Source organism: Equus asinus, chromosome 3 (genome assembly GCF_041296235.1).
Source record: "Equus asinus isolate D_3611 breed Donkey chromosome 3, EquAss-T2T_v2, whole genome shotgun sequence".
Classification (NCBI taxonomy): Eukaryota; Metazoa; Chordata; class Mammalia; order Perissodactyla; family Equidae; genus Equus; species Equus asinus.
This window is the reverse complement of record NC_091792.1, coordinates 7,517,669-7,531,162: the sequence shown is the minus strand read 5'-3', so window position 1 is coordinate 7,531,162 and position 13,494 is coordinate 7,517,669. Positions and strand designations below refer to the sequence as shown.

The window sequence follows — 13,494 nt, the reverse complement described above, 5'->3', positions numbered from 1 at the left end:
AGTAAACATGGTTTTTCTCATATGAATACATATTTAGAAAACTGATTGCATTGACTGATATCATAATGATGAAACTATAGCAATATAGCAAGAAAAACAAAAGATACTGAAATAGTTTTTTTAACTTAAAAAGCAAATGGCAAATAAACAAAAGTCTTCACATTATAAACCATATGGCTTGGGCTTCTGTCAATTATAAGAAATTATTTTGGAAGCACCAACGGGTATTAAAAACTTTTTTGAAAAAGGCTAAATATAGGTTTTTCTTTCAACCTTTTTCAAACATTGCTTCTGAAATCTCTTAGCAGTTGTCTTCCCAATATTACCCTCTTTTTAAGGTAAAAAAGACAAAAGATAATTAGTTCCTCTGGAAGTCTCTATGTTTGCCTGATTGTGCTGAGTAGAAATATGCATATTTGCAGATCTGCCAAGTTCAATCCATTTTGCTGGAGAATTCCCAATGCATTGGATTTTTGCCAAATGACTAAACTAAGCTGGGTTGTTGAAAGTTCTTTTTATCCATCTGCAAAATTTCTCTCTCTCCCTCTGCTGGCGGCCACAGACACCCTTTACAGATATTGGGTTTAGACATGCAATGAAATGCACATTTGTTCCCTTTAAGCGTTACAACAATGAGTACTTCAGTATCCCCTTCTTATAAGTATTTTACTTTAGAGCTGCTCTCAGTAACTGGACTTCACCACTCCCTGTGGAGCTGAATAAAGCTTTTCTGTGATAGGCTCTTCCTATAAGATTTGCAACTCTTACCATTATTTGGAGAGTTCAGAAGCACTTCTAAAAGCTGTAAGCGTTTTACAACGCTTTCTTTGCATCACTGAACAGCCCTGGCTGCTGAAAGCAAAATGGAAAGGACCAGATGCGTGCTGAAAAGAGCACGGTCCTTTCTGTGGGATCAATATTTCCAGCTTTAGCCTGTAATCAGGGTGAGGGCCTGCCTTGCTCATATGTGTTGCCTCTAAGCATGTGGACTCACACGTTGCAGATCACTGGGATGCATGTAAGTTTGTGCAAAAAAAGTCTCTCCAACTTACCCAAGAAGAACATGCTTACTCTATTGTTTATTTGTTTGCAAAATTTTAAACACTAAAGAAGATGGTTAACAACAATAATTAACACAAATTTTACTGTTGTACCCCTGGTTACTCATGTGACCAATATAGTAACTGTAACAAAAAAATTACTAGCACTGCTAGAATTACAATTAATTTATACAAAATAAATGGAGGAATTGTGGGAGAGGGAGGCACATTTTGCTTTGAAAAAGTAATAATTTGCTCATTAGAGCTTCACTCACTTTATTGGATACCAACCCTTCCACATGGTCTCTGTTGTAGACTGACCACACAGTGAGGACGGGCTCCAGGTGTGGTACAGAAAAACTCATCAGAGTGAACACTTTCCAAAAAGTCTGTTCTTTTCTTTCAGAAAAATTATTAGTACTTTGGTTTATTGAGTTTTCATTTTCTCCTTTTTTCACAGTGGGGGCAGAAAAGGAGGTTTTATGCCAATTGTAAAGCTTTAACCAAAACTAAAACATAATAAAACAGGAAATAGGATGAAACGAAAGAAGCTTCTTTTCTCCAGTCACAAGAACTGCATGTAAACGACAATTACAGTAATATAAGGATAATATATCTATCTATTAAATTTAGCTGAGACAGAGAGACTAGAAAGCCCCCATTTGATTTGATGGTTAGTAACACAAATGGATTAAGATGAACAAATCTAATTCTATCATTACTCCAAATTGTGTATGTTCTTCAAGAAAAAATATTCCTGAAGACACAGAGTTTAAGAGTTTGAGTTATCTAAATTTAAGCAAATCATGTTGTAATTATTGATCAGAACAAAGGGTTAATATTCCATCCCTGTAGGAAATGTCTCAAATGTTACATTTGATTTACACAAAAAGATAAGAAATTGGCACTACAGAGTATAAAATTTTTTTTTACATGACAGGCAAACAAAAATGTACATTGTGGGGACCTGGAATTGGTCACCCCAAGATATGTCTCTTTGGCATCAGGATTATTTGAGGCTGATTGCTTTTGATAAACTGGGACAGGGAAGGAGGCTCTGAGGAATGGAACTTGCCCTTTGTTAGGACACCTTTACATTTGTAAGGTAAATCTCTAGCTGTAAAAGGTGCCTCCCTCTCTGTACCAGGAAGAAGAAAGGGGATGACCTTCTCTCTAGAAACTCTTAATCAATACCAAAGGCAAGGACTTAAATCTGCAGTTTATTGTGCTAGTCTGGTAACCTCCTGTAACTGACTTCCCTCCCCCTCCCAACTTTGGCATTTCTTTAAGGATTAAGCATCTTTCCTTAGGCTAGGAACTGATTGCTCACCTGTGACCGCCCAGCTCCAGATGACAGACTTGCTTCCTGCTACGCCCACCGAGATAGCCGACCACTACCTGCTGTGTCCATCAAGCACTGCGCCGACAGGGCAATCTTGTGACTATTGTGGGAGGGACATTTCAATCACATGTGAAACACCCTGTTTGGGGGTATATAACCACTCTGTGCACCCCACTTCTTCGGTGCTCTTTCTTCCTTCAGGAAGAAAGGCCCCAGGCCATGGTTCCTCACAAAGCTTTGTTTAATTTTCTCTTGCTATTCTGTCTCATGTGAATTTAATTCGTTCTCCGGCCAGACGAACCCCCATTTGGGAAGAGGAAATGTCTTCCTCCCCTACAACATATTACCAATAATCATGCCCATGCAGGGCATTCTACTCCCTAACATCTGATCTCCTAGGAGCCCTACATATTTAAACACGCTTTGAAAAAACTTCTAAAAACTCGAGACTGTAAATTTTATATCTGGCTCACATGATGTCATATTTAACGATTACAATTATTCTCATTTCCCTTTGTTACTTGCTTCTCTATAACCAGAAGAAGATCTCATATACCAGTAGATACAGATCCTAATGTACAATTAGGGAATTTGCACCTGAATAGAAGATGTCAGGGATACTGCCCAGAACTAAGCTCCTTCGCCTTTCCCAGGAAATGAATCTGGGAATGAAAGGAAAAAGCTCTCCCAGTCAATGGGCCAGACTTCCAAAGAAAGCGACACTGCCGGGAGTCCTCAGCCAGCGGGAGCCCTTCCATATTGAAAGCTCTTGGTGGCATAAGCCCCAAGTGGCCTGCGCCCTGCAGAGATAGTCCGCTAATCACCATAACATTTAGAGGGAGGATCCTGCGGAGGCAATTAAAAAGGAAGTAAGTTCCAAGGATACAGGCTCTCATTGGACTCTCAGAGCCACTTCTTTTCCCAGTGAGTCGCTGGAGGTATTCAGTTCTTGGGTAGCACTCTCTGGGCTGGAGCAACAGTCCTCTTCTTGCTATATGTCTAACTGTTTTGAACTTTGCCTTCACAAGTTCAGCCACTTCTAATCCCAGCTGGCTGCTGGGTCTGCCACTGCAAGGCCACTTTGGTCTTGAAATAAAATGATCTGTATCTAAATTTGGGCTCCACCACATTTGCTGTAATTTACTGTGTGAGTTGGACAAGCTACTTAACCTCACTGAGCCCCCATTTCATCAAACATAAAATCAAGTCATAATGTCTACCTCATGGGGTTGCTATGACTATTAAAAATAAGTCAAGTAAACTATTTGGTATTGTATGTGGCACATATCATATGTTCAATACTCTCCCCTATTGTTTGACTTTATAAGTCTATTAGCAAGTCCTACATACTCCAAGTTAGACTTCTTTTGACCATTCCCTCTATCTACCTTACCCACGCTCTAGTTTCCAACAGGATGCTGTTATTTTCTTGGCAACATTCCATTTCATGTCTATAGATACTCTCAGCCCTAGGCAAAGTCATATCCTAACATAAGAGCAACACCTTAGTAATTTATACTACGTACTTTCATGGCTGCTCAAGGTCAAGGCAGATAAATCCCTCCTGCCGTATCATATGTCCATCCTTTGAAGACAATAAAGAAGAGTTCTACACATGAGCTTAGTAAAGGACTCCTCATTTGCAAACTTTGATCATCCTGACCAGCAGAATTAATTAAATGGAATGCCTGGCTTTCCAAAGCCCCAGATCTGCAACAAACTTAGCAATAGTTTTTATTGACCAAAATTGCTATCTATTATCACTAAAATTCGCAATATAATCATATATTTTGGGTCAAAGTAGATACTAACCTGCCTATTTTATTATAGAGGAAAAAATTATCTTCAAACCACAGTTAATTTATCTTAAGAACTTTATAATTTGATGAAATTCAGTACAGTTGTGATCACCTAGAACTGTAATTTTCAAACAACTCTCCATGGAGGTTCAACAGTGATGTCTCAGGGGACCTACCTGAACACGAGATGAGAAGGAAGGGAAAAAGGGAGAGTAGGTGGGGTCCAGGTCCACCGTGCAGACTGCAACCAGAACAGGGCTCTTTTTATCTTTGTTTACACCACACCAGATTCTATTTCTCAAAGTGGTCTTGCAGCAAAAAAAAAAAACATTTGAAAGGCCCTGAACAAGAAGATCTCTTCAGTCTTGTAAAGAACTTTATGCCCTCAGGTAAACACTCTCAAAAACCAAAACAGGAATAGAAATTTAGAGTTTCTAGTTAAATGGGCATATGAACATTCTTGTCAACAAACTGAAGTCTTTCATCTTCTGGGCCTGTTTAGTACTTTCACAGTCTAACTCTACTGTCCAAAGGACGCTTGCCAGAGTAGGAGGAACATGCCAAGCTAACGACGCCTGAGAAGGGACAGCAGGCTCTCTTCAGTCATGGCAAACAGGACATAAGTTTTTGATTAAAAAAAGTAAACTTTTCTTCAAGGTCAAATAGTGTTAAATTTTGCCGTGAAAATACTGTCACTAGGAGACAGATACCGAAACTCAAGACCTGAGAAAGTAATAGTCAGTATCTTCCTTATCCCATTCCTCAAGGCAGAATATCTCTGATTTCTGATTTTCAGAAAGTAAATTTATACATATAGTACACTTATAAAAATATACATAATATTTGTTCATGAAAATTAAGGAAAAGACCACACTTAGATGAGTGTCTTCAAATATGGTTCTATTTTAATTCCGTGGAAGAGGGTACTTAATTATTAGGTTTAAATAAACCCTCCTACCACCTAACGCATGTCATCATCTACAATGGTTGAAGGTTATCATCAAACTGAAAGCTTAAGACCACTGGCAAAATTCAGGGAGTTTGATGACACTACAATTCCCAGTCATTGATTAGCCAGCCTAGTCTAAAAACACTGTCCCTAATGCAAATTTGCCTCTCCCATCTCCACAAATACTATTTCAAACTTTTCTCTTTCCTCAAATCCTTACCAACTATCTGGCCACTCCCTCTTCATAGAGAAAATTGCCGGTATGCCCCAACTTCCCCTGCCAAGTCTATAAGCCTACCTGCATCTGTACGTATTCTACTGTCATTGCCTTAGTTACGTTGAGGAGGTATCCTCCCACCAGCTATGGGTAACGCCTCTTCCTGCACTGCCCACTTCATCCTTTCCTTCCTTTTCAGAAACACACACCCTTAGTCTCTCCACTTCTTCTGCACTGTTCCCATTAACATTTAAACGTGTTCAAGGCTCTCTCCCATTCCAACATCCCTGTCCAGATATGGGATTCTCTCTATTTTTATTCACAGACAACATTTTCAAAAAACTCTCTTTTTTGCTAACCTCATCTCCCTACCCATTATTTATTCCTCAACCCATTCCCATCTGGCTTCTGTCCCCACCATTCCACCAAAACGTCCCTTGCCAAAGTCACTAAGGACAATTATGCGGAAAATCCAGTGGGTTTATTGAAGTCTTCATCTTCCTTGACCTGTCAGCAGTATTTGGCACTCCCAGAGAACTCATTATTCTCTCCCTTTTTTTCAAGTACCAGAATTGGTTCTCTGTTCCTTATCACACTATAATCTCTACAAAAGTCGTTTCATTTATTCTCACAGCCTTAGTAACCAACTCCGAAACAATGATTCCCCAAATCCACCCCAGATCTCTCTTCTGAGTTTCTAAGACTCATCTATTCAACTGCCCATTTAGCCTTTACGCTTGGAAGTCTCACTGGTATCTCAAGTGAAGCAAATTGTATCACAATATATTAATATAACAAAGACAGGGTAACATCTGTCCTTCCTAAAAATAGCCCGAGCTGATTAGTGCTCTCATTGTCAGTAATAATAAAATTGTCTAATTCTCATTTGACACTCAAAAAATAACCACAAAGTAAAGAAAATTTATGCTAACTAAATGATCATCATTAGAAGAGTATGAACTTTTTGGTGTAAAGCTATTTCCCCAACTTTTTTTCAAACTTCTCTTCAAATTAAGTCTCTTCTGAGGCACCTGCCCTGAATTTCATAAGGGCTTTCAGGAAATTTCTAAGCAAAATCAGAAATTTTTTTTAACTGTGATTTTATACAGAAGTCAAATAGATTTCTCCTCTTTTAGTACTCTCATGTATCTTTTGTTCCTTGGAATAAATTGTCAATTTAGTATAAAGGGACAATACTCACTTTATTGCACCTAAAATATCATCGGTCTTTTGCCTGATTGCCAGTGTTAATGGTGTTGCACAGCTCACCCAATAGTTCATAATGCAATTGTTTCCCCTGTAACCAGATGTGATGGTTTCTACAATATTTTTAAAATTTCTTCTTGAAAAGAAAGAGATTCTTCCAGACAAGAGTCATGACTTTTAAAAAAAATCAGATTTCCACAAACTACGCATGTGATAGATATCCAGAACTAAGAATTTTATATTCTATTATTCCTTTAAGTGTATTTCCTTCTTCCTTCCCTCCCTTTTATTTAATTTTTTTTCATATAAATAGAAACTGCAAAATTCTCCACACTGATGCAACCTATTCGAATTATCCAGAATCAAATTGCCTTATTGACCAGCTTAGCGTGATCAATTTTATGAGCAATTCTGAAGACAGTATTTTGATCACAGAAAACAAACCATAAGACCTTAGAGAAAATAGACAGACAACCTTCATGCCCAATTCCAATGTATTCATTTTGTCTACTGCATCTAATTGCTCTGCCCCATTTCACTCTCTCCAACAATGCATATGTTGACAAAATGGTAATTTATTTATCTTCCCATTGCCAAATAACATTGACAATAATTTCATAGACAACAGAAAGAAAAGTCCTATTATATATTACATTTCTCATAATTAAAATATTATTAAAGCTATATCACCTTTAAATCTATTTACACAAAAAATTGTTTTTACCAAAATAGTACTTTGCTATATTCCAACCTCTGTCTTTTTATAGGATTCCTTTTACAGTAATATTAAAATACCAAAAGTACCTTTTGCAACATGGTTGTCATTTGAAATATCACTTCTTCATGTCCCTGTTCAGTTACTTACCTAAAAGAACAAAAAAAAGAAACATAAGTTTGAAAGCATTTCAATACATCATTAAGAAAAGTTTTTTACATCTGTAATAAAAATAGGTTTGTAGTAGGCACTGATAAATTACTCCATAAAAAAATTGTCACTCTACTTGAGGGTATTATGTTGAGCGAAATAAGCCAGACAGAGAAAGACGAACTCTGCATGACTCCACTCATAGGTGGTAGTTAACACATAGACAAAGAGAACTGATCGGTGGTTACCAGGGGAAAGGGGGGCATGCGGGGAGGGCACAAAGGGTGAAGTGGTGCACCTACAACATGACTAACAATAATGTACAACTGTAATTTCACAAGGTTGTTAACTATCATAATCTTAATAAAAAAAATTGTCACTCTATTATAAATGCAAAAGAGCAAACAAAAAGTAGGCAAATATTTCAAGAGCTCAGAAAAGTAGGCAAAATAGAGTAGATGAAAAGATGGAAAAATAGTATATATAAGAGGAAGAGATTTAAGAAATTATGAGAATTTCCATCTACTCACAGGGAACTTTAGTCTGAGATAGTCAAGATAATTGCAAATGAGATAAAATTCTTGTGTTCACACTTGAGAATTGTTTACATTGGTTCAAGCTGAGTATGCCAAACAACACTTAACCAATACACTCTGGTTGATGCTTTAGCTATATTCTATAGGAAAGTTTACATAGTCTATATTAAAACTTTTATTGTTAAAACATTATAAAAATAGTAAAAGATTTGAGGAACAATAAAAATCACTCATTTCACTACCTGAACTCAATAGTTTTTATTTATTCATGTTCTTTCTCCTTTAAATCTATGAATATGAACAGGTACTCATTTAAAGAGGTGAATATAAACCTACCATGAATATGAGCATGTACTCCTTTAAATCTAGCACATATAACACACTATAAATACAAAATATTATATTCTTTCTTTATTTTTTATTACTTATAATTATTTTTCATGTTACTGCCTACTGTTCATGCATGTCAATTTAATGTCTGCAAATTTGTGCATTGAGCTGCTGTTTCATAATTTACTTATCCACTGTCTTTTTAATGACAGGTAAATTATTGTCAAATTTCTATAAGTAATAATTCAAGTATATGTGTATACGTAGCTCTTTTCTCTCTTTTCAGTTCCACTCATCTTTAGTCCTAATTTTTGCTGATTTATATGCATCCCTACATCTGGTAGGATAGATCCTCCTTCGTTGCCCTCCCTTTTTTTTTCAGAGTATATGTTTATATCACGCCGATGTCTTTTCCAATTGAAGTTCAGTATCAATTTGTTGAGTTTAATTCCTTAAAGTCCAACGAGACTTATTAGGATTGCATTCAGTCTATAAATAGATTTGATAAGAATTGACAACCCAACAACTGCTTGTCACTCATCTATCCCTTATTCAAATCTTCCCTTTCATCTCCCAAAAAAGTATTCCAGTTGTCTTTGTATGGTTCATGCACACCCCTTGCTAAGCTCATTGAGAGGTATTTAACACTTCTTCTTGCAATTGTCAACATGATCTTCTTCCTTGTTATACTTTCTGTCTGATATACATTAATACCATTAATTTCTGCACTTCTGTGTTTATTCTCTTTAGAAAGTTTATAGGCCCTTTAAAGTTTTTGAATTTCTTGATTACATAACAATTTTTAAAACTATAAGGAAAATGCACAAATTCTTCCTGAGTATACCTATTATACAAGTTAATATAATTACGCAGACAGACCATGATATGCAAAACAACCCGGAGTTGATGGCAGTGAGGACCATCAAGATGACTTACTGAGCCACATTCCAAAAGTAGGCTTTGATTTTTACGTGTACATCCACTTGGAAATTGTGCTGCCTCACACGTAACATTCAAATATTTTATAACTTTGCATTAAAAGTGTGCATGTATCATTTTCAGAGAAAACTTACTACACAATGATATCCTTTGGCTTTCCTCAGAAAGCTATTTTAAGTGTGTTTGTGTCCCATGGGAGAAAAGGTCAAAGGATGTGAACTGCGGTTTAACAGGAAGAGCCTGGCTTTGGAATCTTACCGTCCTGGCTTCAAGGCCTGACTCTGCCACTTGCTAACCACAGGCCCTGCGCAAATTGCTTGAACTCTGAGCTCCAGTTCTCCTCAGGAAATGAGGTGACTCGGAGGATTAGAGATAGTAGGTAGGATGCAACTAGCATAAATGTGTCACTCAACAATTGGTAGGTATTATCGTTTATTGACAGAAGGCTACATCTAGACTTAATTCTAAGCATTTTACATACATTAATTCATTTAATCTCACAATAGCCATGTGAAATATTTTGTATATTTAGTCCATGAGGAATGGGTTCAGAGTCTATATTGAACAAGTTCACAATAATCAGTGCTGATCCGGGATTCTAACCATGTCTCTCTGATGCTAAGTCAATGTTCTCTCCACTGTGACATCCTGAATTCCATTTTCATTCCTTTTCCCTTCTAAGATCCAGCTTTTCATAATATTCTAAAGACTTCCTCGGGGCCAGCCCGGTGGCGCAGTGGTTAAGTGTGCATGTTCCGCTTCGATAGCCAGTGGTTCATGGGTTCAGATCCCGGTTGCGGACATGGCACCACTTGGAAAGCCATGCTGTTGCAGGCATCCTACATATAAAGTAGAGGAAGATGCGCATGTATGTTAGCTCGGGACCAGTCTTCTTCAGCAAAAAAGACGAGGATTGGCAGCAGATGTTAGCTCAGGGCTAATCTTCCTCAAAATAAACAAATAAATAAATAAAGGTTTCCTTTTAATTTGAAATGATGGAAAAGAGACCTTTTGAATTTACTTTAAAATCCAGTGAATAATGTCTATAATCTTGAAACTGTCATTAAAAACCATCTATCATCTATCTAACCCAAAATACCTTTTCCAACGTTAGTTATCACTACTTTCCTTTACTCATCCTACAACCAGACCAAATTCCTTGCTATTCTCCTTTACATACATGCAAAATTTGATTTCACTTTTTTGTCTCCATGCTGTCTCAACATAATTCACTGAAAAACTTTTCATTACAAAAGAAATAACTGCTTGTACTGGTTATTTTCTAGGCACGCCTGAGCTCCCATCTGTTCCCTTCTCTTCTCTGCCCTGCTCCTGTGAGTTGACCTCCACAGACTGTTACACAAGCGCCCTTAGCCAGTGGCTTTGGGTTTTGCCAGTGGGACTCACCCAGCAAGAGATACCACAGTGGAATACGAGAGAGATTAACATTAATGTGTATGTTCTTCATGTTCCCTCCCGGCTTTGACATTCTGGCCATGCCTGTACCCTTCTAGCACTACAGCTTCCATTAGGTGGCCCCTGTTTACATGTTAGGAACACAGTTTCCTCCACCTTGGTCCTTCAGGTCTAGCCTAAGGGAGATGATGGGTGCCCCAATGTACTTCACCATGCCTTGATGGTTCCCTTAACCTAACTCACTTCTCTTTAAACTGTCTCTTCATTAAAGTCTCTTCAAGAATCCTGGCTGAGTGTCCCATCTATTCTTTCTCATAAAAAAAAGTGTGTAAAGTACAGAGAAAAATACTCTATGTATAAGCATATAAAGTAAAGAAAAAGATACTCTTGGAACAACCAAGCTTAACAAGAAACATATTACTTCCAGAATTGCTTTATATATGTACACAGAGTTATTGTCTTAAAAATTATATAATATTGTTTTGGAACTTGCTTTTTTTGTTCTCATGGTCCTTGGCCATGCCAGTATATACAAACTCACTTCATCTTTTTAAATACTTCTTAGTGTTTCTAGAATATACGCACAAACATATATCTATTTAATCAAAGAAAAGACGTTTTTTCCATCCCACAATATCCAAAATTAGTTTAAAATTTTCTTAGTTTTCATTTATATCTTCAAGTGCTCCGCTCATAATTCTTCTATGAAAGAAACTTGAGGGATGATGTTTACTTTGACTCAGTCTAAAATGCATACAAAAGCACTGTCTGAAATTGCTGACCGAGGAATGTTAAGTTGGACAGGCATCTCGTCTCACAGTCAAACTGTAAGAAAAACTAAGAGGTGAGCGATGCCTGCAGCCTATTATTTCTTCTCCCTTTTACAATTACCATTTATTACACACCTACAATATGTCCGAAGCTACACTAGCTTTCTCACGTATATTATCTATTTATTCTTCATGACATGTAAGAAAGAATTAAGTCCCTTTTACAAGAGAGAAAACTAACCATCACAAGGCTGAGTAATTTGCCCAGGCTTTGTATGTGCCAGAGCCAGGATCTAGCCACCTCCAAAGTCTTCTTTTTCATTGTCTTGCTGCCTCCTTTAAAAGATTTGGTTTATTTACATTTTACTTGATATCAGGAGTTTAGAAAACTTTTTCATGCCAAAGTTGTGTTATATTATATGAAGTTTTGCTAAACGCTCATTGCATTGCATCACACTACATCAGATTTTCATGACATGTGATTTGGCCTAAAGTTTCATTAAGCCATTAAAATACTGTAATGTTTCCACTTTATCCTCTCCTACTCTTCAATGCAGGTTACAACTTCACCAGTCATTAACATTCAAGCCATGAATGGTTACGAAAACATGAAGGACTCAAACACTACAGCGTTAGAGATGTTCCAATGACTGAGAGGCCCTAAATGAGTGCCCCTGGACCAATTACAGCAGAATCACAAGGGTGCTTTCTAAAAAGTCCTAGAGCCTTGAGCCTCACCCCAGTATAATTTTTTAAGATTTTACGCTTTTTAAAACTTCCCCAAGATGATCCTTTTGCATATTAAAATTTGAGAAAATAAGACAAGAATGATTGCCTTGTTCCAGTGGGCTTCGGACCAGCAGTATATCAGCATCACCTATGAACTTCTAAGAGATGCAAATTCTTATCCCCACCCCAGACCTTCTAAATAAAAACAGATATTCAGACACTTAAATCAGAACCGTCGTTTCAAATTGCCTTAGAATAGTGTTTGTAACCATAGAGATCAGATGGTTAGTATAATACTTTTTTGAAAATGTCTTCCTATAGTTCCCTTTGTTTGTGATGAACAAGCCTCTCTGTATCTTTGTACCAATCTGGAAAGTACAACATTTAGGCATTCCTAAGAAGTTTCCACGGAAAAGATCAATCAAATTGAAAGAAGAAGAACATCGCCTCTAGATGTCAAAAGAATAGCACAAGTTCACAAAAACCTTGGTCAATTAAAGTCTAAGACAATAACATCACAGAATATTAATTGTGGACCAAGTTGCTGCCCAGCTTGTACGTTAGTGAATGCACTAACCGGGATGTGATCCGCCGTCTTACACAACAACCAGGAACCTAAGGGGAAAATCAACACTGTTCATTGCATGCTGAGCAAACTGTTGCATCTGACATTTAGAACTGGTTGCACTCAACTACTTTTAATTTTAGTCCCAATTTTAATAGACAAAACAAGAGAGCTACTGCATGAAGTCCTTGTTCCAGGTCCCATCGGCTATTCTGTCGAGCCTTTGAATACTCTGAGCTCCACCAACAGAACACACATTATTTCCTTTTGAAACTGAAAACCAGTTCCTGGGCCTTTGCATCCGCGTTCATTCTTCTCTAAGAGAATCGAAAGCAATGTACGTGCTCTCCTCTTCCCTGTGAGGCTGTAAGTCTCCTCTCTTAATGATGCAGTGTCTTGGGCTTAGTTCATTTTAAAATGCACTTTCTTGGCCTCCTTCAGCTGCACAATTCAATTAGATTCTCCCGGCCTCTGACTGTGAATAGCTTTCCGCGATGAAATATATCACACCTCCTATTTTTCTTCCTTCAAGGCAGAGTATTTTGCTTTGAGGTTGGCAAAGAAACAACACTGAAAACCATTTGCAGCAAATAAAATATTAACTAGACAGACATGCTCAGCAGCAGTTTCTCAACATCTCTTTCCTCTCTAAACTTAATAGAAAACCCCATATGAAGATAAAGACTCACTAATTTCAATCTTATCTTTCTCCTAATTTTAACAATTACTTAAACAGGAAGAATAGGTACATAGCTTTTCCTCATGTTTTAGAATGTACGTTTCCATTCCTA

At 37.3% G+C, this 13,494-nt stretch overlaps 1 protein-coding gene across 6 annotated transcripts in view; it reads right to left on the bottom strand.

Moving 5' to 3' along the window:
- ANK2 (ankyrin 2) overlaps positions 1–13,494 on the bottom strand; it is a 627,576-nt gene that overhangs the window by 446,372 nt on the left and 167,710 nt on the right. For 5 of the 6 annotated variants that reach the window (XM_070504620.1, XM_070504623.1, XM_070504608.1 and 2 more), the window contains exon 2: positions 7,358–7,418. The exons of the other annotated variant lie outside the window; for it this stretch is intronic. In XM_070504620.1, coding sequence (XP_070360721.1) covers positions 7,358–7,378 — 21 coding nt within the window. In that variant the 5' untranslated portion in view covers positions 7,379–7,418. The remainder of the gene's footprint in view (positions 1–7,357; positions 7,419–13,494) is intronic. 6 annotated transcript variants of the gene reach the window in all.